Source organism: Mauremys mutica, chromosome 11, assembly GCF_020497125.1.
Source record: "Mauremys mutica isolate MM-2020 ecotype Southern chromosome 11, ASM2049712v1, whole genome shotgun sequence".
Classification (NCBI taxonomy): domain Eukaryota; kingdom Metazoa; phylum Chordata; order Testudines; family Geoemydidae; genus Mauremys; species Mauremys mutica.
Genome location: NC_059082.1, coordinates 8,173,154 through 8,199,976, shown reverse-complemented (window position 1 = coordinate 8,199,976; position 26,823 = coordinate 8,173,154). Strand labels below are relative to the sequence as shown.

Sequence of the window (26,823 nt, the reverse complement as noted above, 5' to 3'; positions counted from 1 at the left end):
GTAACATGAACTGAAGAAAACGGGCCCTTTCAGTTTTGGGACGGATTCTGAACCAGAATCCCAACCCTACCTTGAAATGTAACTGGGTTCATATTTGAGGAGCTGGTGTTGGCCCAACCTTGTTATGTGCACTCAGAGTAGGTTACAATCATTAAGCAATTATCCTTCTCATTTGAGATGTTCAAGCATGATCTCCATTTTACAAGTGGGGAAACTGAGACAGAGGATAAGTGACTTATCCAAGATAAAAGGAGGAGCCAGGATCAGCATGAGGCTTCCTGACTACGGGGCCCATCTGCTAGTTACTATACCACATACCTCTTTTTTGTTGCTTAGTCAACATTGGTAGCAATAAGGTTCTGCTGTCAATATAGACCATATTCTCCATTGTTTCGCCTTAAACTCTACACTCTGCTGAGAAGAGGGAAAACCACCCCTGGCGCTTCCAAAAGCTGCTGCTCTGCAAACTGCTCTGGGTTCCAAAATCAGCTTGGAGACTATTTTCCTTGTGCTCTGTAAGATGAGCTCAGTGGCTTCCACTTTCCAATTTGTCAGCTTTTCCTTGCAATTTGTCAAGACCATCTGTATCAATAATGTGCCCTGGTTGGAGGAAATGAGGGGAACGAGGAAAGGGGTCGAATCAGAGACTTTTTACAAGACTGCTAAACAAAGAGTCGTGGAATTCACCAGTATGAATCCTAGAGGCTTCAAATCCCCTAATATTCCCTTCCAAAATGAAGGTCAGACTTGGCAATAAATTAGAAAAAAATCTGGCGATTCTGTACCAAACAGCATCTGCTTTAGAGGCAACATCATCAGGATGCAGCATTCAGTTCCAGTTGTCTCTCTTTTTAAAGGAAATGCACCCGATAATTGCAAGCTGTACGAAACTGCGAGGAAAGGTGCAAAGGATAAATCAATAGGGCCTTTTAAAAAATCTTTGCCACTGAACCAAAATATCCACTTTCCAGGGAGCTGCTGAGGTGCATAAGCAATGGTCATTTCTGCAATCACATTAAACAATATACAACTAGACTATTAGCAATAGTCTTTTAGTATCTACAGAGCTCTTCAATTTAAAGCCCAAGCTGTAGAAGTTTCTCAACAGATGTTCTAGCCCTTGTGCTATATTGACAACAGGCACACTTCTGTATCTTTTGGTGAAACCATTTTCATGTTCTTAAGGCATAAGAACGACAGAGCAAAGCAGTTATACTACTGTCAGAAACTGTACAGATCAATTCTTTTAAGAGCTGTTTATGTCTGAAGTGAACTTTATTTTTAGACATCATATGCATGTCAAGCCGCCCTCTTGGCAAAACAGGAGTAGCTCAGGCGACGAGCAGAGATGCTCCAGCCCAACAAGATGATTCATAATGATCAATCTTTGAACGGATGCTGTTCCAAATTGTTTCTGTGTTACTTCTCAATTACGTTTTCTACATCCTGACTTACAAAGCCAATTACTCTCCTAGCTTCGACTTGTCAAGGTGCCAATTCACACATACACTGGCAAACGTTTTTGGCAATTCTTGGATTAGCGCCTCTGTTTTGCTAAGCACTGACCTAACCTAGCAGTTGTCTGATCTGGGAAAACCAACTGACTAAGGGCTCTACCCTCCTAGGACCATCAGGCGTGGCGCTTACTGCCAGAAGTAGTTCCATTAAATCAGACCTTGGGTTGCTAAATGCACACGACACAACAGAATTAAGGAGGACGCTGATTTCCGAAATGGTAGCCATGGGAAAAATAAATAAACGCTTGCTGCAAATTCCACTTATGGCATCAATAGAGAGACCACTGAAGAATGAGTAAGAAAATGATGACATTCTTCTGCACATGTGGAGGATCTGTTACATGACGATCTTGATGATATTCTTTCCACACCGCAGACTTGGGAGGCGAAATGAGGTTTTCTGTGTTGGGTGCCAACTAGCCTTCTACTTGTAAAATAATACACTAGACGCAGGGATCTCCCAGCTGAGTTTTAATCCTTAGCTGGTGGTGTTGAGCTCTGTTGTTATACTGGCTTAAATGAACACATACAAGGCTTGAGCCAGGAACCAATGCAGCCTCGGTTGGCCCCAGGATCAGGAGAGGAGGAAAGGTGGCTTCGTGCCACTTGTGTGTGTCCCGCCCCACTGCTCCAAGCATGAGCTCACTGCAGCTGAAGACTGTGCCCTCAAGGATCATTCACCAGCAGGTATTCACACCTGTCTAAGGGAGTGAGAGAAGGTCAGGGGCCTTCTTGTCCCTCTACACAGTGTGGAGACCGGCTCTGTAGGCAGCTACTTCCCTCCTGTGTAGGGACTGGGCAGGCAAAGGTGGGGGAGGAGTGTATGCAGAGTTGTCTTCACCCCCCAAAATACTCCAGCCAGCACAGCTAAGTTGGCACAGAGTGGGAGATAAACTGCACCGGGATAAGGGCTGGCACAGCTTGCTGCTCCTGGAACAAGGGGAAAGCAGGTAGCAAATCATGATACTTCAAGTCTTAATTCAGCCCCTGTTCTGCTCCTCGGGCAGCGCAACCATGCAGCTTGCAAGGCTAGACTGGCACCTTCAGAGCCTACTTGTTCCTTTCTAAGTCACAACATTCTTTGCCTCCACTAGGAGTTTCACCCGAGTAAGGGCAAATTCGAGGATTTATGGCCACTCTCCTGATCGGATTTATAGCAAACTAGGACAGGGAGAGTGAGAGCAGGGCGTGAGCAATGATGCCACTTTTTGGCTCAAAGGAAATACAATCGTTACATGAGACAGCTTCTCATTTTCAAGGGAGAAAAATAATAAAGGGCTAGATTTTGCAACCCTTCCATTAGCGGTCAGGTAAGGGGAGTACGTCCATAGGTTTCAATGACACACAGCACTGCTCACCAACTGGATAGAGGGATGCGCTGTCTGGTCACAAAAGCATTAAATATAAGCCAAGACTATGGCGAACTCTTCCAAGCAGCGAGGAGGATGTTTGAATAGATCTATCTAAAAATAAAGAACCCTCAGGCTTCCACTGAGGACTAGTACAGCACATCTACCCTTTGAGAATGGCCGCAGCAAGGGGCAATTATACTGCATTACTTCTAATTTGTAACTTTGGGGCACTCACTTTGGTCTGTGTATCGCTCAATCTCCTTCAAGTTGAATCCGTTTTCTTCAACAAGGCATGACCCACTTCTCTTTCAAATCCCTCCCAAGACTCACTACTTCCACCATGTCCACAAGAAGGGGGTCTACAGCAAAACAAATAAGAATAAGAGAAAACCCCACGAACTCTAAGGTATACTCGTCTGGGTTTCCCCAGTGAATCACTTCTTATTTTAGACTCTGATCTCTTAGGGCAGGGAATATTTTTATTTTGTGCTCTGTACAGGAACTGACGTAAATAAAATAGAACTAATGAACAATCACGACTATTCCATAGAAGAGGATACCGCATCTTTTCCACTAGAGAGCAAGACCGGTGGTTCTCAACGAGGGGTACATCAACTCATCTAGATATTTGCCTAGATTTACAACAGGCTACAGAAAAAGCTCTAGCAAAGTCAGTACAAACTAAAATTTCATATAGACGATGACTTGTTTGTACTGCTCTATATACTATACACTGAAATGCAAGTACAATATTTGTATTCCAATCAATTTCTTTTATAATGAAATGGTAAAAATGAGATCAGCAGCAATTTTTCAATAGTAGTGAGCTGTGGCACTTTTGTATTTTCATGTCTGATTCTGTAGTTTTTATAGGAGGTGAAACTTGGGGTATACACGAGACAAATCATACTCCTTACAGGGGTACAGTAGTCTGGAAAGGTTGAGAGCCACTGAACTAGACAATTGGTAGAGAAATTTTCAATAAGATATTCACCTCATTTATTAGTCGTCTACCTTTCTAACCATTTAAAAACAAAATGCAGGCTTCATACAACTTTATACTTAAAAATGAGAGAAAATTTCTTAAGAACCAGTAAGAATTTATTTATTTAGTTAGTTTTAAATGAGAAGAGAAAAGTCTCATAAGCTCCATCTCAAACTGCTGTAAAAGAAAATACAGATTTGGCCAAAGACTACTGATATAATTGCTGTTATTGAAAGCATTTGAAAGAGTTCCCGGTGCCTCTCAGACACAAGTCAAGACACAATCCCAGCCCTGAGGCCTTTGCAGTCTAAACAGATTGTCTATAGATAAGACAGCAAGTGAGGCTTTAAAGAAAAAAAAAAAAAAAAAAAGGTTTCTGCCACATTCACTAGGGCACAGCACCTGTAGCTAACACCAGAAGAAATCCATTGTCAAGATACCCTGCAGAATGCTAACAGGGGGGAAGGATAGCTCAGTGGTTTGAGCACTGGCCTGCTAAACCCAGGGTTGTGAGTTCAATCCTTGAGGGGGTGATTTAGGAAACCGGGGGGAGGGGGAGTCTGGGGATTGGTCTTGCTTCAAGCAGGGGGTTGGACTAGATCTCCTGAGGTCCCTTCCAACCCTGATATTCTATGACACGTTCACTCACACATGCACCTGCTATTGCTTTATGCTTTTGCATTAAAAGCAGCAGCAGATCCAGTTTAAGCCTGTCAGATTGCACACGTGAACAGAAAGGGAAAGTGCCTTCCCTACTCACATACACTTAGGTATAGAACTCTTTCGCGAAGCGCAGCGGCATCTATGTATCCCAGTCCAAAACCATGCCCTGGAGCTGGTTTTTGCTTAGCAGAGCTCCCCTCTATCAATGAGCCACATATAAGCGAATAGACGCCAGAGCGATGGCAGCATCGTTGGGATTTGCAGATTAAACAGCTGCAAATTCATGATCGGCAGACGAGTTTGGGTCTGTTTTTCCCCCCCGCACAGGTTGGCTAGGCTGCCCAGTTGCAGTGGCCTGTGTCAGACGCCATGTGATGAAATTTTTAGCATTTCCCAACAAATCCACCGGATTAATGGCAACATAAACAGCTTCTCGGCACTCACAAAAAATATGCTGAATGCGTATTACACCCGATCTGATTGTGCCAGTCACCATACTCGCTACAGTCCTGATCCAAATCCCATGGAAATCAACGGATGTCTTTCCACTGACTTCAGTGGGCTTTGGAAAATGCCCTTTAACTGTCCATTGCCTCAGGATCTTTCATTACTTCTTTTATCCAGATCCCATCTCCACAATGCTGGAGTCTGCCAGGGCTTTTCTCATTCAGATTTTAGCCCAACATGCGGCCAACCGGAGTTGTGGGTTCTCATCATCTCTGAAACCTGGCCACTTTCTCAGGCATAGAAATATGGATTTAGGTATCCAAACTTGAAAACGTTGGCCTTTGTTTCTCACTCCGATATATTAAACCAAAGCAACAATGAGAAGAGATTCTGAATGGTTCTGAAATATTTAGCCAACAAAGACACCACCATTGAAATGAATTGTACTGAACTGCTTACACAGCACTCTAACCACTGACTCCTGTACCCATTACTCCTGATGGGTCTGCCAATAACGACATAATAGGCCATAACGAGAAAAGTCCGATGAAGATTTTGTATAACACATTAGTTGGGTGTTGCGTGTCTCACTCAATGGCTGGTCCACACATTACTATTACTGCTACCAGCTATTAAGTTAACCCTTTAGCTCAAATAACGGAGAAACATGCTTTTGATGGTGAAAGTCCTGAGATCCATTCCCATTAACAACCCTGGGTGCAGGGCCATCCCTAGCCATTTGAGTGCCCTATGCACACCCCCCCGCCGTGGGGGGGGGGGGCTGTGTGGGGCCCCAGGCCTCCCCTCCCCGCCCAGTATCTGGGAGGCAGGAGCTGTGAGGGGCCACTTTTGGGAGCCCAACAGGCCCAGAATGGCCTGGGGGATTAGCGGGGGGCCGGGAGCAGCCTCCTCCGCATCCCTCACCCTGGCCCCAGCTGTGTTGCTCGGGTGGCAGGAAAGCAGAGCGCCGCGGCTGGGAGCTGGCAGAGTAGAGCGGGCTGGGGCTGTTCCGCTTCCTGCTGCTACCGGTGAGTGCGGGGTCACTGGGGGAAGAGGTGGAATGGGGGCGGGCCGGGGGCGGAGCAGAGGGAAGGATAAGAGGCGGGGCAGAAGGAGTTGTCCAGAAACCCACATTCTCCTAGGGATGGCCCTGCCCCTTGCAGTGGGTACACCCCGTGACCGGGGGCCGGCTGAGGGATAGGGCTGGTCACTGGGACTGGTGCTGCCGTGTATGCAGCACATAGCTGCCTAGGGCACCATGAAATTTGGGGCAACTTGGTACCCTACGCAGCTGCGTATGCCTAAGGACGGCCCTGCCCGGGTGGTAGTTCATTACAGTCCTATGCCCCAAAGCTTAGTGCTATTTGCGCTCCCCTCCCTTTACACCAGGGGCAGGCAACCTATGGCACGGGTGCCGAAGGCGGCACGCGAGCTGATTTTCAGTGGCACACTCACTACCTGGGTCCTGGCCACCAGTCCGGAGGGCTCTGCATTTTAATTTAATTTTAAATGAAGCTTCTTAAACATTTTTAAAATCTTATTTACTTTACATACAACAATAGTTTAGTTATATATTATAGACTTATAGAAAGAGACCTTCTAAAAACGTTAAAATGTATTACTGGCGCTCGAAACCTTAATCAGAGTGAATAAATGAAGACTCAGCACACCGCTTCTGAAAGGTTGCCGACCCCTGCTTTACACAAAGGCACAGCAGATAGGGAACTGGACTCTGACTCAGGAGAGTCTGAATCTGTCTCTGACCTGGTGTGTGATCTTGGGCAAATCACCTCCACTCTCTGTACCTCTCCTTCCTCTCTTTGGGCTGTCGTGTCTATTAGTCTTTGGGGTGTCTCCTTTGGCTGTCCTGTTTATTCAGATGGAAAGCTCTTCACGGCAGGAACCATCTCTTGTACAGCTCCCATCATGATGGGGCTCTCATCTTGTCTGGCGACTCTAGTCGGTACCAGAAAATGAATATGAATGATCCTATTACACTGATGGATATTTAAGGACATTCATAGTATTATTTAAGAGAGTTTTTATTTCTGAACATAACTAGCCCAAAGAAGCATTCAGCACTTCCAACAATCCTGCACAATTCAGGCTTTATAAGAATACCAGATACCTCCCAGGAAGCACGAACCCTCACAACTCCTCAAGCACTGATGGCCCAAAGCTACCTTTGCAGAACTCAGACCACCACTTGGGATCCAGTGGCAACTGATTAACTGAACTCCACTGACATAAATAAAAAATATTACAGCCCACATGAGCCAAAATAAAGGATAAAAGTGATCACCGTCTGATCCTCCAAATACTACTTACTCCACCTACCCCAGGACTCAACGTAGGAAATCTGTCCACTGTGTGAAGAGGAGGACAGCAAAGCAATCAGGAATAGATACAGCTTCAACACCTCCCATGAGCACGTGGTTCTCTCTCTAGTAAACTCAGCACAGGCTTGTGACTTTCAACTTCTTTGTGGATTCTACTGAAAATACAACACCACCTTTGGACTTGACTGCCAAACATTCATGGCACACAAAAGCATTACTGCCAGCACCAACTGCTTAGCTGAATGCCATGTATATCTGGCCAAAAGAAATCTAAAACGCTATTTCACAGGTGGGATGTAGGAATTCAAGTTTCTAAAGTTCCTTGATGATGTCAAGTGCTTTGTAAGTATTACAACACTTTGAAGATTTGTCACACAACACATGTTCATGAGACCAGATATTAAGAAGCACACAAAGCCTGATTCCATGCAATTACTGCCTCTCAAAAAAGTTCTCTGAGACCAGCCACAGTGACAGGATGATATCAGATATGAGGAACATATAATGGATTAGCATCCTGTTTAAATGTGAATGCTAAAGAAAATCTAACTTCCATCTTTTAGCTTTTCCTTCACATCAGAAAAACAAAGGCTGATTGTAGTTTTTACAGCAGATCTTTAACCTAAAAGTGAATATATGGGTCTGTATGGTTTTTCCACAGTGACCAGGACAAAAAAAAGAGCCATTCTTCTAAGTAGCTGCAACATAATACCTGTTTACAACTGTGCTAATTTTCCTGTATGCACAAGGGCTTGGTGGATTACATTACTAAAACAGTTGCTCAGCAGAATGTTAACAAGTACACAGCAGTCTAATTATGGGCACAGGGAGACTTAGTGCAAACAGATCAGTCAAAGTGGCTGAACAAAACTATATGACACCAATGGGGCAACCCCACAAAGCCAACAAGTGTTTTGAACCTGCTGACTGCTCATGACCACAAACTAAAGTACAAACACAAGGCTAATTCCAAGCTAAGCAAACACAAAGGTCTTTAGCCTTTCTGAAACCGCACTGAAAGAAAACGTAAGGAGAAAGAGACCTCTGATGGGTTGAGGGGGGTTTGCTTTCTTTAAAAATCAACACTTGTCTATTATCCTACTGTAAAAGTTTAAAGACTAGCTAACCTGCTTCAGACCAAGAGCTACACCTCATAGGGCCATGAACCTGAAATCGGACATCTGCAGAAAGGCTCCTGTACCCACAGAGACTCCCAGAGGTTTCAGTGGGGACCCATGTGCATTCCAATGTAGGACTGGGAGGTCTAAGGTTGTTATTCCTTTTTAGAGTCCACTTCCCCGCCTATGTTAGAGATTTCTATTTAGAAACTCCAAGATCTGTCAAATTCAAAGTGCCATGCAAAGTATTCATAGAGGAGGCATCTAATTTCCTGGAATGTCTTAGATATCTTAGCTCTCTAAATTCTACATATATAGGCTGCATTCACAGGTATGAATGTTGGTCCAGATCACAAGATCAAACATAAATGTTAAAAAAAAAAAAAGACAAAATTATTCATACCTTTAGCTCTCCAAGCTAAGGTGTTATCCCACTCATGAAGCCCAGCAAACACCTAATTATACCTGCTGTGAAGGAACCATTTTTGAAAAGTTTGTCCCTACAATTCTATTGAAAGAGCTGGACTAGAATATGCCACACGTGCTCATAGCTGAACCACCTCTGCAAGAAGCCAAATTTATGAATGAAATGGATGAGTTTTGCTTAAAAGCTGATGGGAAACCATCGCTCTCTGACCATGGTTAATGCACAGTGCTTTGGGAAAGGTGAGAAATCAGAATATACCTAATGAAGCAATACTATACCACGGAACTTACTTCTTCCTGATCCTACCTGGTGAGCAAATTACACTCTGAATCATGGGCTTGGAAGCTGTTTAAAGTTTCTTATCTTATAACGGTGACAAAGCCATGGAAGGTAGTACCCATTATATTAAAAGCATGTTCAATAGGTTGACAAATGTAGCCTGATTTGGGGAGGGTTAGTAGGGACAGTGGAATTTATCCACTTAATTTAGTTTTATTTAATAATTAATTTTCTAATTAATTAATAATATTAATAATAATTAATAGATATTAATAATATGGATATGGCTCGCCAATATGTGTGATCAGAAGATAAAGTTCGTCTTGAATCAGGCTTCACAGAATTTATACAAGGAGATTGGGGTATTTGACAGGAAATTACACTGAGACAGAACTAGTCAATTAAGACCTTTTATTTAAAATCAATAAAACAAGAAGTAAATGTAAAATGTTAAAAGCAGTATGAGATTACAAAGTTACAAATATCACAGTTCTAAATGCACTCTGCAGCAGAAGCACTAGAGTGAATTTCACACCTCTGATAGAGGAAGTATAGTTATGAGTTTTAGCCCTCTATAAACTAAATGCTTAGAGGTGAAGCAGAAATAAGAATTTGTTCATACTTACAGCTGTGAAAAGAATTAATACTATGACTTAGTATTGACAGCTTTCGTAGGAGAAAGAGGCTTCGAAGAGGTTGAGACGATAAGAATAGAAAGATGTATCGCCTGCCTAATGGTGGATTGTCACCCTTTTTATAGGGAGAAATCCTTCCTCCTATGCCCAAATTTGTCTTTCCCCCATGGAAAGGTGAGGGTACCTGTTTTCATAGGTTGACCTTTTGTGTACATATTAATGACAGCTATGTACGTACCTGTGGTCTACTTGTTAGATTTGTGGGCAGAAATACCCTCCTTTTCACCCTAACTAGGTGAAAGGTTAGCAGACATTCAAAAAGTCCCTAGACATTTTGCGTAGGTTTGTATCCTATTATTACTTTTCTGAGTAAGGGTCTTAAAGGTTGCTTTCAGCGTCACAGAGGAAATAGGCCAGGATGTCTGACCTAGAAACTTCTAGGTATCTTGCATTACAGCTATTGCAAATTCTATTAATCTATGCAGCCTACACACTTTTATCAAAAAGACATTTTATACAGACCAACAGATTAATCCTCAGGGCTACACAAACAAGGGAGAGATTTTCAAAGACAGAGAATAGAGTTAGGCACCCAACTCCCGCTGCAAGTCCATGGGGTGCCTTTGAAATGCTCCCCCCAAAACACTAAGATATAAGCCTTTCAAATGTGATAAGGTAATAATTGGAGATATACCAATCTCCTAGAGCTGGAAGGGACCTTGAAAGGTCATCAAGTCCAGCCCCCTGCCTTCACTAGCAGGACCAATTTTTGCCCCAGATCCCTAAGTGGCCTCCTCAAGGATTGAACTCACAACCCTGGGTTTAGCAGGCCAATGCTCAAACCACTGAGCTATCCCTCCTCCATATCATATGTATTACACCAAATGTTAAAAAATAAAAAAATCAGTTTCCTCCAGTTCTGGGCTCGTTTTCCTGGTCAGTTTTCCACACCAGCCTATATTGGATGTATCATTTTATTTTATTCTTTGTCCGTGCTAACCAATTTTTCCTGGTGTATCACTGACGAAGTCTCATCTCTCCTTTATTTTAACCTTAATCTCAAAAAACGCATTTACCTTGGCAGCTACAGGACAAAACAAGTGTACAAGTACAATCTGCAACTGTACTTCATTTCCTTCTGTCACTATTACATGTCATGTGTGCAACTTGGAATGCTTCTATTTGATTATCCAGTGGAGCAAGAGTTCAGATGAATGCAATCATGCCTTATTTCCATAAATGTCCATACCTTATTACACTGCCACATACAGATGTTTTTACCCAGCTTGGTTTGGGTTTTTTTAAAGCTACAGGGCGTATAAAACAATAGAAGATACCTGAAATGTTTTCAAGCCAGCAAAGGATAACGACATCAAAAAGCAGTCGACTGGATAAGAACCATGTATGTCTGACATGAGAGAAAAAACCTCAGATGATTTTCAAATATAAAGTCATCGTCCTTCTTCAGCCGAAAACGATGCCTTCAGCCTATGGCTGATTGACCAGGGCGAAACATGCAAATAAAGATGCACATAAAGACGGAGGAGTGGGAAGAGACAGACATAAGACTGTGACTTGCTGGGGAACTGAATCATTAACGTGTTCAACTGAAAAACCAGTTTTGCAAGATTTGAGCTGCATTATGCAGAGACTGAGAGGACATTACTAATCAGCAGTTCATGCCACTCAAGAAAGCTTTTCTATTTCTAACCAGCATAAAGTGAAACAATATTTAGATTAAAAAAAAAACAAAACAGGTGTTATTTCTATTGGGAAGGCAGAGTCTCTAAAGGAAGTCAGGATATCGGAGTTCTATTCCTAGCTCTGCCACTGACCTGCAGCATCCCCTTGGGCAAATCACTTCATCTCTACATGCCTCATTTTTCTCTTCTACCCTTCTTCTGTCTTGTCTATTTCAATGGTAAGCTCTTGAAGGCAGGGAACTCTCTTGTATTCTGTCAGTACAGTGCATAGCACAAAGGGGCCAGGATCTCATTTGGGGCCTCTATGGTCTTTTATACTGCTGACAAATGATGGATTATTTATGAAGCATGCGTGGAACTGTACAAAATGAATACATCCCTGTTTTCAAAGGCTTACAATACAAAAGAGGAACAGTGCAGACCGGACACACTAGGAAAGCCAGAGGAAGGCTTAGCCTTTCAGTTTTTAAATGTTATTAATTCACTTCTTATGAGCATCCCAGAAGGAGCAAACCTTAAGGAAGGAAATGAACGAGGGTAGAGCAAGGGGTTGATGAATTCCATCCATAGCAGGCAGCATTTAAAAAACCAGTCTCCATGACCAATGACCAATCTCCATGTACATGGAAATTGACTCTGGAGACAAACACCAAAACACAGATAAAAGTCCGCAGTTATAATCCATTCCCTGGAATGCTCTGCCTTCAGACCTAATGTACTGAAGTTATTCTGTTCACATCTGCCTCAAAGACTTTTCAGCTTCACACATACAGTAGCTGGGAGTGATTCCAGAGCTCTTCCTGACATTTGTTTGGCATGATGTGCTAGCTGGACATCAATTAGGCCCTGCCTTCAGCTTGTCCGACTGCATATGCAACTGATGGCTTTCAGAGATAAACAGCAGGTTTCTTTAAATTGTGATGAAACGGAATGCAGCCGTCAGTGAAGTCATGGTGCTTAGGCAATGTTCTAGAAGTCAGATCTCCTCAAAATATTAATCCATTCAGGGAACTAGCCGGGAGCCAAAACTAAAATTCACGAATTCTAACAGTACATCAGGTGAATCCAAAGTACACAAACTGCCTGTTCCAGGAAAGAAAAAGAACTCTGGGAGACAAGCGTATATACTTCACTTTACACATCCAACTGTTTGCCTGACTGGGTTTACACAGAAATCTACTGCAGTGCTTCGGAACGATGCTATCAAGCAAGAGCGGCTGCACACTGTTACGTGCAGTAACAGCAAGTGTCTCTTTCTCCAAATCAGGGCTTGAGTCACGCTGGAATGCTTTGGAACACCGTTCCAGCACTTCTTTGGGAGCCGGCATGCCGTTCTGGCACTCTGGAAGCATTGGAACTGCATTCCAGCACTACTTTATTAAGGACTTGAGCACTGATCCAAATAAATCCACAGAATACATCCCAAAGTGCCAGACAGAAAAATGAAGGTAGAAGGTGTGATACAGACACATGCACCATTGAAGACAAAACTAAACAAGACTCCTAAGCTGCAAGACAAATTAAAAAATAAATAAAATTCAAACACTCCAATTTCCACAGCAGTAAAGAGAAAACAAGGTCCCTACAAAATAAAGTCAGCACTCTACACGTGACATTTACACATAAATCAGTGAAAAGGGCTGAGTTATTTGACAGTAAATATGCAGTTTATTTAATCTGGCATATCTGACTTCTTTTCTATTTGTACAGTCTGGAAAGAGACCTATACCAATATACCAGCAGCTAGGTTCTTTTTGTTTACTTTTTGCATTTCCCTTGTCTTAGTGAAAATAGACTGGTCAGTTTCACTTTTTTTTTTCTAGTTAGTTTCACTTTCTGGCCTTTATGAACCATTACTATTATTGAACAAGATTTACAAAAGCAAATCAGTGGTTTTGGGTGCCCAAACTGAGATACCTTGAAGGAGACTCACTGATCTAGAGAAAGTACTGAGCATTCTTTGGAAATCAAGCCCTTTGAATGTATCTCCGGCACCCAAAAATAGAGGCATCTAAAATCACTAGTCATTTTATCAAAACCTTGGCCACTTAATTTTACAGCAACCAAAAGCATGCTGGGTGCATCACAGAACACACAAAAATAGAAGAGCAAAAATCCTGACCCAAATAAAGTCAACAGCAACACAGCCTGACTTCAAGGAAGTGAGGATTTCACCCAAAGTCCCTGAACCAAATAGCTAGTGACTTAAGACATGATCCTGTAAACAGCTGCACACATGGTTTAGCTTTACAACAGGTAAGAAGTCCCACTGAAATCATAAACATGAAGCTACAAGTAAGCGTAACATGAAATGGAGTGAGCAAGAGAACAAGGTGAAGAAGATCAAATGGTATTTGGTCGGGGTCTATGCACATCTCAATGTTTTCATTAAAATGTCTAATCTTGCATTACACTCACTTGGCAAGCAAGTAGTAAGATTTTAGGAGGGATTTGGAAGGGGAGAGATTGATGCCTGATGAGCAGGATTGGAAGGTCTCCCCACATAAGATGTGGCATGCAATCAATCAATCAATCAATCAATAAATAAATGGCGTTGGAGATGGTAGTTGGAGAATATTGAACACTAGCACCATTCTGTATTGTTTAGGTTGCAAACCCTGCAGAGGGAGTACTTAAATCAACAGGGAAAGTTTGAACTGAATTGCACAGCATATTACCACCACCACCCCACCTGGAATGGGCAGAAATTCTCAACTTGAACTATTACCAAAAAGATCTTTTAATGTGAGGATACCTTTTCTTTTCCACTCATGCCACACCAAATAGGTCTTTCCCACTCCTAGGGGATTAATTATACCTGATGGGAGAGTCACAATCAGTACCAGGTAGAAAGGAAGCCCCAGAAACACAAAATGCAAAAAAAGAGACAGCAGCAAGCTCAGCACCATCATTTGCTGTGGGTAGGAGAGAAGCTGCAGAACCTGACTGAACTAGCAAAAGGCCAAAGATGATGCAAGAAATGCAAGTACCAACTATGTGAGGTTTAATGCAAAGACTATGCCTAGTCAAAGACATACATCAGCATCTTTGCATCGTCCAGGCATAGTCCTGAAACGTTTGCTAGTGGGGACCCCAAGGAGACTACACACATCAGCAAGCAGAGGGATGTGGGAACAGAAAACTTCTCCTAGGGAGTGGTGCTATCAGGAGAGGGAACATGAAGCCTCCACAGAACATTACCATCTAGCACATATATAGCATTTTTCATACTGTTCCTTAAGCGCTTTACAAAGGAACTGAGGATTATTATCCCCATTTTACAGATAGGGAAACAGAGGCACGAAGAGGGGAAGTGGTCCCTCGCCAGGCCAGTCATGAAACCCCAGACTCCAGAGTCCCACTCCAGTGCCCAATCCATCAGGCCACACTGCCTCACTGTCAACAAGAGTTGCAGAAAGATAGGTGTTAAGACAGAGCACATACAATACTCCCCTCTCCAGAACCAAACCACAGGGAGGCTGGGAGACACACGTGACCAAGCTGGAGGTAAAGACATTTTCAGTCAGGATAATTAAGGAGATTTAAGCAAGACTCTTATTTTCCATTTCATGCTCCTCCCTCTGCCCTCACTTTTTATTATTAACTGAGTCAATGGACGCTTCGGCTTGGATCCGGGGTGACACACACAGCAAGGAGTCAAGGCAAAGCTTTAAGCCTGAAATATTCAGGCTCATTCCAAACTAACCAGAAAGCTGCTTATTTGGCATTGAGCGATGGAAATATCCAACGAAAGGGGCATTCTCAACCTGCTTATGTCACAGAGAGGTTGGATTCTGACAACGCGCAAGGCTCCAAGCGTCAGTCTGATATTAATAGCTAGACGTTGAACTCTCCGTTTGGCTGGCTTGAAGGCAGCTCAGCTGGAACGGAGATTTTTTTTGCAGGAAACAGTAGACCTGGTTAAAGTCACATCACAAGAGATGAGATAGAGAGGCAGCAGCCTGCAAACTGCTGAAGTAGTTTGTGTCAACAGGGAAAGCTGTGTTGTATAACACGAACCTCCTCTGTTTCAATCCCAGAGGGGGCTGGAAGTCCTACCGGCCACGGCTGTTGAAACACTATTAATGGAATTGTCTTGCATGTGGGTTTATTTATTTTTTCCTCCTCCTTTTAAAAGCCATCTGTTCTTAGGCCCAACTATGGGCAGTGAGCTGCAACAGGCTAGTTCCAAAATAAAGAGGGATTCAGCTCAGGGTATCATCCCACAAAGCCACACCTCCACCTTTTCACCACTTTTGAGCTTGTTTCAGCCATTATGTAACCTTCAACAGTATCGCGGCAGCTGGGCCAAGAAAACTTGAACTCGGCCCCCCGAGCAATTGGAATGAGCGACAAGCCTCTGCCAGAATACAAATATAAACCTCCTGCTGCTGCTTTCTCTGTGTCTGCATGGCAGGCAGAAGTTCCAGGCAGTTTTTTGGTTAGGGACAGCATTTGGAGCACCTCGAACTCCAATGAGGCCCTCTAGTAACTTATTTCAATTGCACAGACTACCGTCAAACAACTGTATGGGCCCAATCCTCCCACTAACAGCAATTCTACTTCCACGGCAGCCACAAAGGTGCAGAAGTTAAGGAGTTACTACTCAAAAGTCATTGTTATCAACACTGCTGTGCCTAGTTATCGTAGCACGCATAGTACTTTATGTAACAGGATGCACTCTTTACATACGTGGGCAACATTAGACTTTGGGCTTGTACTGTCCCTTATAGCCAGGGATATTATAGCATTTTAGATGTTAATTGATTAAGCCACATGATCTCCTGTGGGGTGTGTATTAAAATCCCCATTTAACAGAGATAAACTGAGGCTTTCAGAGGTTAAGTGACCTTGCCAAAGGTCACAAAGCAAGTCAGGGTCAGAGTGGGGAAGAGAAATCAGGTGTCCAGCCTCTGGACTCCCTACTCTTTCTGCATCAGTAGCATCAATCCTCATGCTTCAGGGCATTAACGGATTGCCGTTTGACAGCAGAAAGAAGACTCTTCCCTTATACATAACATGGTAGTGCATTATGAAATACTGGCCAATATCATACACAAGATAGCATGATGTACATTAGGTTAGATGGACCATTGATCTATTCCAAGATGATCACTACTGTGTACTTATGTAAAAACTTCTTTGAACGACAGAAGGGCAGGGCCAGATTAACGCATAAGCAAACTAGGCACGTGCCTTGAGTCCAAATTCATGAGGGAGGCTGAAAATGGTGCACTGGTGTTGTGCTTTTTTCATTTTGGGGGGGTTGTTTTTGCTGAAGCAGGTTCAAGCCAACTGAAAGAACTTCACTCAAATGAGTGGTGTAGCAACCCGGTGCACGGGGTCACAGCACCACTCACATTTGGGCAGCTGAGACAAACTTAAGTGGCATTGTGATCCCGTGTGCCAGGCTGCAATGCCACTCCCTCAAGCGAGTGACGTTCTTTCAGTTGGCACGCAAATCCGCCCCAGTGGATAAGTGGGCAGAGATAATTCTCACACAGGTGAGACTCAATTTGCCATTCCCAGTAGAGCAAGGGAGAGAGGACGACACTGGATAAAGAAACCACCTCCTTTTCCAAGGACGTGAACTGGCTGGGATGGGAATTTACTGCAGTGGCATGTAATGGAGGGAACATCACTGAAATGTATTGTTATTCAAATTAGAAGCTAGGGGCCCGGTGATGGGTTAAATCCAGCCCTGCGGAAGATCAAAGGGCCTCCGAAAAGCATCTAATTACCATTTTTTTTTCTTAATCCTGCAATTTAACAACCAAGTCAAATCTTTTGAAAATATTGGCGGTGGGGGGAAGGGAGGAGAAGCAAAAATGACCCGGTTCTTTACATTTAAAGCCATTTACATTTAAAGCCAAGTTACAAAAGCGAGTGGTGGTACACGGTGGGATAATATGCCCTATGGGGGCGGGGGATTTCTAAAGCACACCAACAGGTTGCACGTTAATTGGTCCATATAGACACTGCTGGTGTGCACTAAAGCTTGTCTAGTGCGCTTCATCGCTAGGCAACCCATCAAGCTCAGCTAGGCCCAACAAGCCTTCTCCAAACAGTTGTGGTTCGTGACTGGGCAGGGGAACCAGCAGCCTGCTACTTGAGCCTTGCAGCAGCAGGAGCACTGTGGCTTCTCAGTGCAGACCACGCTCACAGCTGCGTTTGCCCTGCTCTCACTGCCGCATCCTGCTCCAGCCTTGACTCCCAGCTGCTTCAGCTGAGTCCTTGCCTCCCTGCCCTGATTCCGACTCAGACTCGGACCTTCGGCTTGGATCCTCAACCCTGACTCGTTTCACCCTCGGGTCGGTACCGGCTCCTGGATCTACGCTTGCCATTGAGCTGGACTGCCGCCACAACTGCCAGACAAGGTCCTGCTCTGCCCACTAGGGAGGCCGCCCAGGCCGTGGCAGCTTCCTGTTTGAAACAATACTATGTTAAAGTGCACCAGGAACCTTTAGAGCACACCAGCAAGGTATACACGGACCAATTAATGCACAAGACATGAGTGCGCTTTAGAAATCACACCTCATAGAGCACGCAGACAAGCCCGAAGAGAATAAGAACGCAGCACGAAGAAAGCAAGGCGAAGGGATCTGCATGAATTCAGGGTTGTCAGGTGAATGTTATTTTGCACTAAATGGCTTTTTCTTTTTCTTTGCTCTACCGGCAATACTGCAGGGGATGTCTGCTCAGTGACTGTGCTGCTTTCATAGATTCACAGGCCAAACGGGATCATTAAGATCACTTGGACTGACCTCCAGCATAACACAGGCCAGGGAACATCACACAGTGATTCCTGCTTCAGGGATGGCCGTGAACATTCTCATTTAAACATAACAGTAATTGATCACGCAAGTATTAGAAAGCAAAGCCAGATTCAATGTAGATAGATCCAAATATATCCATATAAAGATCAGCTAAATGTAATAACTTCTTTTAATATACTTTCAGTGCACATAATGGTGGCTATTCAAAAAAGTCAACAATTCTTGCATACTAGTGCCTGAGACATAACCACTACTTCCTACTCTGAACAGTAGGGGAAACTGCATAATCTCCACTATCACCGCGTAGGAATTGCGCATAGATGCTGCTATTTGAAATGGGGAGCCTTGTATTGAAGTACAAGATCATTACTATAAGTTTATTCTTCCTCCTGACCCCACCACACACAAACAACACAAGGACAACTTAATTGCTGGTGTAACTTCCCTGATATGCATGGATTACAATCGGGGTGAACTTCTCAAATAAAGACAAATCTTAGGGTTACACCACCACACCTTTGGTGACGAGAGGGAAAGGGAGCTTATATAAACTGCCAACGGGGGGAAAAAAATCACTATTGGGTCAAGTTTATCCATAGAAAAGGTAAACAGTGATCTCTAGGTAAACAAAAATCTTTGGTGTAGCCAAGCCGTCAAGAAACTTCATCATATTATTTAGGATGTACCCCTTTCAGTACAAGGATGACAAATTTACTCAGACCTATCAAATCCGTTCTGCCTTAGAAATGCTACTTCCTCAAACCGTGGCAGTCTCAAAATACATACTGCACCACTGTGTTATAACTGAATGAGATAATCCTAATCAAGGCAGATGATGAACAGATGGCCAGAGAAGTGACTCTCACCCTTCCAGCTCCACATCCGACCCCTTGAGAGGCATTTCCCAAAGTAGGGGGCATAAATGGACGCCAGGCTGATGGGCAGACAGATCTCAGTTGTTCCCCAACATTTTAGCTTTCATTAAAAAAACAAAAACAAAAACAAAGGTTCCTACATCTCATCATTTCAAAGAAAACCTACAAAAGTCAATCCTGAGGCATCTACCTGAGTTTGCAGAGAGCCTGAAGCAGCAGCTCCAAGAGATCCGAACTGTCTCATCCATTTCACTAGGCGTTCACTTGGATCCCAGTGATGGCATTTTAAATTGTTAATTAATTCAATTATCAGTGGGGTAGCCGTGTTTGTCGCTTTTTACAGATCCAGACTGAGTCCTGTGGCACCTTATAGACTAACAGACATATTGGAGCATAAGCTTTCGTGGGTGAATACCCACTTCGTCAGATGCACTTCGTCATGCATCTGACGAAGTGAGTATTCACCCACGAAAGCTTATGCTCCAATAGTCTGCTAGTCTATAAGGTGCTACAGGACTCTCTGTCACTTTTTAATGATTTCAGTGTTCACCATGGCATGTAACAGAAGAGAGAAATCATCATATTACAAAGATCTGCACAACCATTTCCCAAAGTGTAGGATACATCCCCTGCTGGGGGAGGAAGGAAGAGCTAGCCAGTGGGGCACGGAAGATAAATACATTAAGATGGTTACGGGGAGGGAGCAGGACTGGTTTCATTTTCTTGAATGGGTGCTCGATTTCCACCAGGTTGGGAAATGCTGCACTGGAAAGAATAGGAAACAAATGTGGTATTTACCACCCTATCTTCCACTACCTGTACAAGAATCCCAATGGGCCAAAGAGAAACTATACAGCTATTGCAAGAACAGAAAAGAGACATTGTCATCATCATACTTCCTCAGCCAGACTGTGGAAAGATAATTCCTGAACACGGATCCTCATTAATGCAGTCTTTAAACAAGGAAAGAGATGTGAACACAGTAAGCATTTGTTAAGCAGTAGCATGTGTCTTCCATCAGCTTTATTTTTGCACAGAGATCACCATGTACTGTGCCGGAGCCACATCCGGACTCAGGTACACAGCTTAAACACTTCCTTAGTGGAAGGATGTTTTCCATTGGGCTTGGAGAGAATAAGCACATTGTAAAGAATTCCCACTGGAAAGTCTGGAGATACAGCACAGATCTTGTTAATATTTGAATGAAGAATGTATATATTTTTCAATTATGTTTACTTCCCTCATCTCCTATGATTATTCTCCACACCACACGTAGGGAAGAATCTGTGTACTGAGATGTAATTTTCACAACAGTCTCAGACCTCCTACTGAAGGATGTTTACAGTTATCTGCCCCCAAGCCAAGCCAACCCTCCCCAGTTATTTATCTCTATTAGCACGAAGTGTTCTCCCCAACTTCCAGGGACTGAACAGAGACCTGCTGGAGCAGATGACGAAGCCAGAATTCACTTGGAATGAAGAAACTGAGGCAAAGGCAGTTTGCCTTTGAAGCAAATCTGTAAACAATCATATGATAATCATGGATAGTATATTGAGGCATGCCTCCAAAAGCAGGTAGTGTGGCGATAAAAGAAAAACTGGAGGGCTGGAGATGCAGTCCACCTATGCAAAACAGAGTATGTAAGGTGTGGGGTGTAGTGGCATGTGCCACTGGAAAATCAGGGCTGGGATACACTTCAATGGAGATAGGAAGTTAGAAGTGGGAAAGAGAGATCTCTAATTTGGCTTTAGTAAGGTCCTTCTTTTCTCTCTCTCGCGTGCACACACACTCTCATACACTTCCTCTACAGGCTAGGAAAGAAGGAAGAGACATTACTGATGTTTCTATTTTTTGATACTTGGGAGGCAATGAAATACTCCAGTGATGGCAGGGGTCCCATAAATAGATCAAGATTAGACAGCGAAAAGGGGAAGAAAAAATACCCACTTTGCCAAAGTCTGGCATCAGGTATGGAACTGCCATTTAGATCTGAATGTTATGTAGGCCAGTGGTTCTCAAACTAGGGCCGCCGCTTGTTCAGGGAAAGCCCCAGTGGCCTCGAGGGACTTACTGGCTGCCGCTTCCCGCAGCCCCCATTGGCCTGGAGTGGCGATCAGCGGCCACTAGGAGCTGCGATTGGCCGAACCTGTGGACGCGGTAGGTAAACAAACCATCCCGGCCCGCCAGGGGCTTTCCCAGAACAAGTGGCAGCCCTAGTTTGAGAACCACTGATGCAGGCAATTAAGGGCAGATATAGGACACTTGGTGCGCATTATCGGTCAGCTGTTAAGTCCAGGCAGACTGATCCACCTTTGCACGATGGCCACATTCATAACAATAACAGAAGCATGAGAACAAACCCAAGAGTCACAGAAATCGTCCAGAGAGCTGATAATCTCAATACATAGCTGGCGTTTAAACCATACTCCTCCTAATTGTGCTGACTTACCCACTGTGTCACAGGGTTCGTCTTTGTGTACGCAGAAATCTGTCCTAAAAAGAAAACAAAAACACAGGTCAGGGGTATGCTGTGCCTGAAGAACAGATTAGAGAAAAGCAGGGGTCCACGAACCAAAGTGCTGAAACATTCCCAGCTATCAGGAAAGTCAAGGTCCTTTAACTGCTGTGTATTATACATGATGACAACACCTAACAGCACTGACTTATTTTCACGATGACGAGAGTTATTTTGATAGTTCCACTCACTACACCCAAAGTCAAACCTGGGCTTCTTAAGATCGAACATGCAAGGGAGAACTGCCACATTAGGAAGTAGGAAACCACATGTTTCTATGTCAGTAGCCTAGACTAAAACTGGGCCACTCACGTTCACACAGTACTGCACTCAAAAGAAGAAGTCGGCGTGCAATCCTGGAGCAGAATCTAAAACTAAGGGAGGAGAAACCAGGGGACATTGTACATGGTTATATAGGACTGAGTCCTAGAAAACAAGTCGTGGCAGAATCAGGGGTTCTCAATCTTTTCCTTACTGAGACCTTCCCAACATGCTATGGAAACTCCACAGCTCACCTGTGCCACAACAACTGGTTTCTGCATATAAAAGCCAGGGCCAGCGTTAGAGGGTAGCAAGCAGGGCTTCTGCTTTCTGCCCTGGGCCCTGACGAGTCCAACGCTGGCCCTGCTTGAGGGACCCCCTGAAACCTACTCATGGCCCCCCAGAGGGTCCTGGACCCCTGGCTGAGAACCACTGGTCGGAATCACAATAAGAACTGCTCTCTTTCAAATTCTCCCCGTTTTAATCTATTTCATTCCTTCATTCTGTATATATATTTTTCTTTCTTCACAGACACAGAAAGTAAGAAAAAGGAAAGAGCCAGAAATAAAGCAAAAGAAAGAAGCGGGTGAGGAGGGAAGTAAACGAAATATTCAGATTAGCGGTAGACAAACTGACTCAAATAAAATATGACCCAGCCTCAATTTTCATGCAAGACTTGAAACAAACACCAGCCTTTCACCAGGTTCAAAAGAGTTCAATCGACCTGTTTGCCCACATTAACATCATCTCACGGTACCTCCTGGGTTTGACCAGGATAGGAAGCAGATTATTATCATCACTGTCTGTACTGCAGTGAGACCCAGAAGCCCCAGCCAGACTAAGACCTGATTGTCCTAGATCAGTGGTTCCCAAACGGGGCTTTGAGAACCCCTGGGGGTTCACGAAATGTTACAGGGGGTTTTGGGGAAAAAATTCCCTAATAGTGGACAGAGCTGTCCCTAGGGACCCCGGGCGCACGGGACCAGCAGCTCAGAGCCCCTGGACTTCCAAGAGCTAAGCAGATCAAAACAAGCCTATCTATCACACTGAGGAGATTTAAACTTCAAGACTCCTTATAAGAAATGGAAAGGGAGGTGGATATTTTTTGCTGTTTTTAAAATTAAACAGGCAGCTAGTATTGTTTTTAAAATTATTATGAAGAAGTTTAAGCTTTGTTGTAACGTGTGTTGTTTACCTAAACTGCTCAAGACCTGAATGCTTGTGTAAGAGGAACTCTTTGAGTTGGCTTCTTAGGGTACACCTACACTACAAGACTATTTCGAATCAACTAAATTCGAATTTGTGGAATCGACCTTATGAAGTCGAAGTTGTGTATCCACACTAAATACACTAGTTCGACTGTGTGAGTCCACAGTAACGGGGCCAGTGTCGACTTTGGAAGCGGTGCACTGTGGGAAGCTATCCCACAGTTCCCGCACTCCCCGCTGCCCATTGGAATCCTGGGATTTCCCCCCAATGCATGCTGGGGGGAAAAATGTGTCAAGGGTGGTTTTGGGTAACTGTCATCATTGAACCGTCACTCCCGCCCTCTCTCCTTGAAAGCGCCGGTGGGAAATCTGTTCGCGCCCTTCTCTGGTCGGTTACAGCTCGGACGCCACAGCACTGCGAGCATGGAGCCCGCTGCGATCATCGCTGCACTTATGGCCGTTGTCAACTCCTCGCACCTTATCGTCCACCTCTTCCACAGTCAGCTGCTGAGAAATCGGGCGAGGAGGCTCCGGCAGCGCGGTGAGGACAGGAAGTCACAGAGTGGCGCAGACCTCTCACAAAGCAGGGTACGCCGCGCAGTGGAGATCATGGTGGCAATGGGTCAAGTTCATGGTGTGGAACGGCGATTCTGGGCCCGGGAAACAAGCACGGACTGGTGGGACCGCATAGTGCTGCAGGTCTGGGATGAATCACAGTGGCTGCGGAACTTCAGGATGCGTAAGGGCACTTTCCTTGAACTCTGTGACTTGCTGTCCCCTGCCCTGAAGCGCCAGGACACCCGGATGCGAGCAGCCCTGACTGTGCAGAAGCGAGTGGCCATAGCCCTCTGGAAACTTGCAACGCCAGACAGCTACCGGTCAGTAGCGAACCACTTTGGCGTGGGCAAATCTACTGTAGGGCTTGCTGTGATTCAAGTAGCCCACGCAATCGTTGAGCAACTGTTCTCAAAGGTAGTGACCCTGGGAAACGTCCAGGTCGTCATAGATGGCTTCGGCGCGATGGGATTCCCAAACTGCGGTGGGGCGATAGATGGCACTCACATCCCTATCCTGGGACCGGCCCACGCCAGCGAGTACATTAACCGAAAGGACTACTTTTCTATGGTGCTGCAAGCACTGGTGGACCATAGGGGACGTTTTACCAACATCTACGTGGGGTGGCCGGGCAAGGTTCATGACGCGCGTGTGTTCAGGAACTCTGGTCTGTTTAAACGCCTCCAGGCAGGTAGTTTCTTCCTGGACCACAAAATAACGGTTGGGGATGTGCAGATGCCTACAGTGATCCTCGGGGACCCAGCCTACCCGCTAATGCCCTGGCTCATGAAGCCCTATACAGGAGCCTTAGACAGTGAGAAGGAACTCTTCAACTACCGGCTGAGCAAGTGCAGAATGGTGGTGGAGTGTGCTTTCGGACGTCTCAAGGGGAGATGACGGAGCTTACTGACTCGCTCGGACCTCAGCGAAAAAAATACCCCCGTTGTTATTGCTGCTTGCTGTGTGCTCCACAATCTCTGTGAGAGCAAGGGGGAGACCTTTATGGCTGGATGGGAGGTTGAGGCCGATCGCCTGGCTGCTGATTACGCTCAGCCAGACAGCCGTGCCGATAGAAGATCCCAGCGGGAAGCGCTGTGCATCCGGGAGGCTTTGAAAGATAGGTTCCTCGGAGAGCAGGGTAACCTATGACTCTCCAGTTGATTTACAGAGAAGCTGAACCTGAGCCTGTTTCAATGACTGTTGACTTCGATCTGCGGTTACATACCCCGTTCTCCAGGTTTCCCCCCTTCCAACACACGTTTTAAAATAACTTTAATGGAACACTGATTATTAATAAAGTTTTCTTTAATTATGAATTCCTGTTCAAGGGTTGAAACATGGACGCGGACTGTGGTGGGTACGGTGTGCACTGATGTCCAGACCGCTTCTACACTAGAGGAATGACAGGCTCCTGCTCCTACAGCGGTCTCTGGGGAGAGGACGGTTGCAGGTGGGTGTGCAGGAAGGGGTGGGTGTGCAGGAAGGGGTGAGGGATGCCATCTTTGGGACGGAGTTTGGATGCAGGCTCTGGACTGGGGGTTGGGGCGTAGGAAGGGGTGAGGGGTGCGTGGGAAGGGTGAGTATGTGTCCGTGGATGAGGGCTCTTGCTGGGGCTCAGGGCATCGGAGAGGCTCGTGGCTAGGGGGGAAGGACATGGTAAGGGCAGCCTGCCTTGCCATTTGTGGATGGCAGGCGCTAGGACCCTGGGGCAGCATATACCTCACAGACTGACCCGGGGCAGCATACACCTCACAGACTGACCCTGGTGCCTAGTGACTGCAGTCTGTGTGTGTCCTGCTGTTGATCCTGCCCCCAAGTCTGTACCCTGGTAATGGAGGCTGTCCTATGCAATTAAAAAACCCCTCCTCCCCCCCTTCACACAAAGTCTTCTGACAAGGAAAACGTGACGGAAACAGTGAATAACAACAAACTACTTTTAATACTCAACTACACAGTGGGGGGATGAAACTTGGATTTGGGACTGGGTGATCCAGGAAGGGAAGCACTTCTCACACTTTAGGGAATGAGAGCTGTTTGGTACATGAGCGCTCTGCTGAGGTGGAGTGACAGTTTTCACGGCCCCTAGCGCCCCTCCTTCTTGTGATTTTGGGTGAGGGGGGGACAGGACTTTGTGGCAGGGGAAGGCGGTTGCAGATGCAGTTCAGGGGGGCTCTCTGCTCCTGCCTGCGGTCCTGCAGAACATCTACAAGGCGCCGGAGCATGTCCGTTTGCTCCCTCATTAGCCCAAGCAGCGTTTGAGTCGCCTGCTGGTCTTCCTGCCACCACCTGTCCTCCCGTTCGCTGTGTGAGCGCTGGTGCTGACATAGGGTCTCCCTCCACTGTCTCTGCTCGGCCGCCTCGGCTCTGGAGCAAGCCATCAGTTCCGAGAACATGTCGTCCCTAGTCTTTTTCTTTCGCCGCCTAATCTGCGCCAGCTTCTGTGAGGGGGATGCCGGGGCAGTTCGTGAAAGAGCCGCAGCTGTGTGATGGGAAAAAGGAAGTGATTTCCTTGAAAAGATACATGTTTGCGAACACTGAACACAGTCTAGTCAGTTTCTGTGAACAAGACCATACAGGGCACCTAGTCTCACGAGCTCTCAGGACAAGTTCAAGATTTCGGAATACGCTTTCATTGGCTGCGGTCTTGCACAGGAGATCGGACAAGCGGGGCGGTACAGCTGAATCCGTGTAGCAGCCAGGCCTGGTAAGCACTACACTATAGGCTGCTTAACAGTTAATGGATAGCTGTGCCCTCCCGCTGAAGGCAATCTGGAAAGCATAAAGTCTGACCCTGTTCCAGCCCCTCGCGGCTGTGCACGGGAAAGATCACTGTATGCTTTTCCTCTGTGGCCTCCAACACGTGGCTGTTAAGCGAAGGTCATTGCTATGCAAAGTAAAAGTCAAGCATTCACAATAGTAACAGTACACTAATTGCCCTAATTAGATGCAGCAGTCACCGAACGAGATTAGCCTGAGGCGGGTCACTCGGAGAGAGAGAGAGAGGATGCTGCTAGAATCCCTGCACAGACCAGGACCGTACGCTGCAATGCTGGTGGAGACAATGATTCCGCTGTACATTAGGATGGCCTGGCGCGGAAGAGTGTGCTTCCACGGAGCACCAAATAAGGCACCTCTCCCCAGGAACCTCCTGCGGAGACTTTTCGAGCT

The 26,823-nt window shown here is 45.2% G+C and overlaps 1 protein-coding gene across 2 annotated transcripts in view; it reads right to left on the bottom strand.

The window, feature by feature from the left end:
* The window catches only part of ADAMTS17 (ADAM metallopeptidase with thrombospondin type 1 motif 17), a 268,096-nt gene that overhangs the window by 185,340 nt on the left and 55,933 nt on the right, over window positions 1-26,823 (bottom strand). For both annotated transcript variants that reach the window (XM_044980674.1, XM_044980672.1), the window contains exon 7: window positions 21,566-21,609. In XM_044980674.1, coding sequence (XP_044836609.1) covers window positions 21,566-21,609 — 44 coding nt within the window. The remainder of the gene's footprint in view (window positions 1-21,565; window positions 21,610-26,823) is intronic.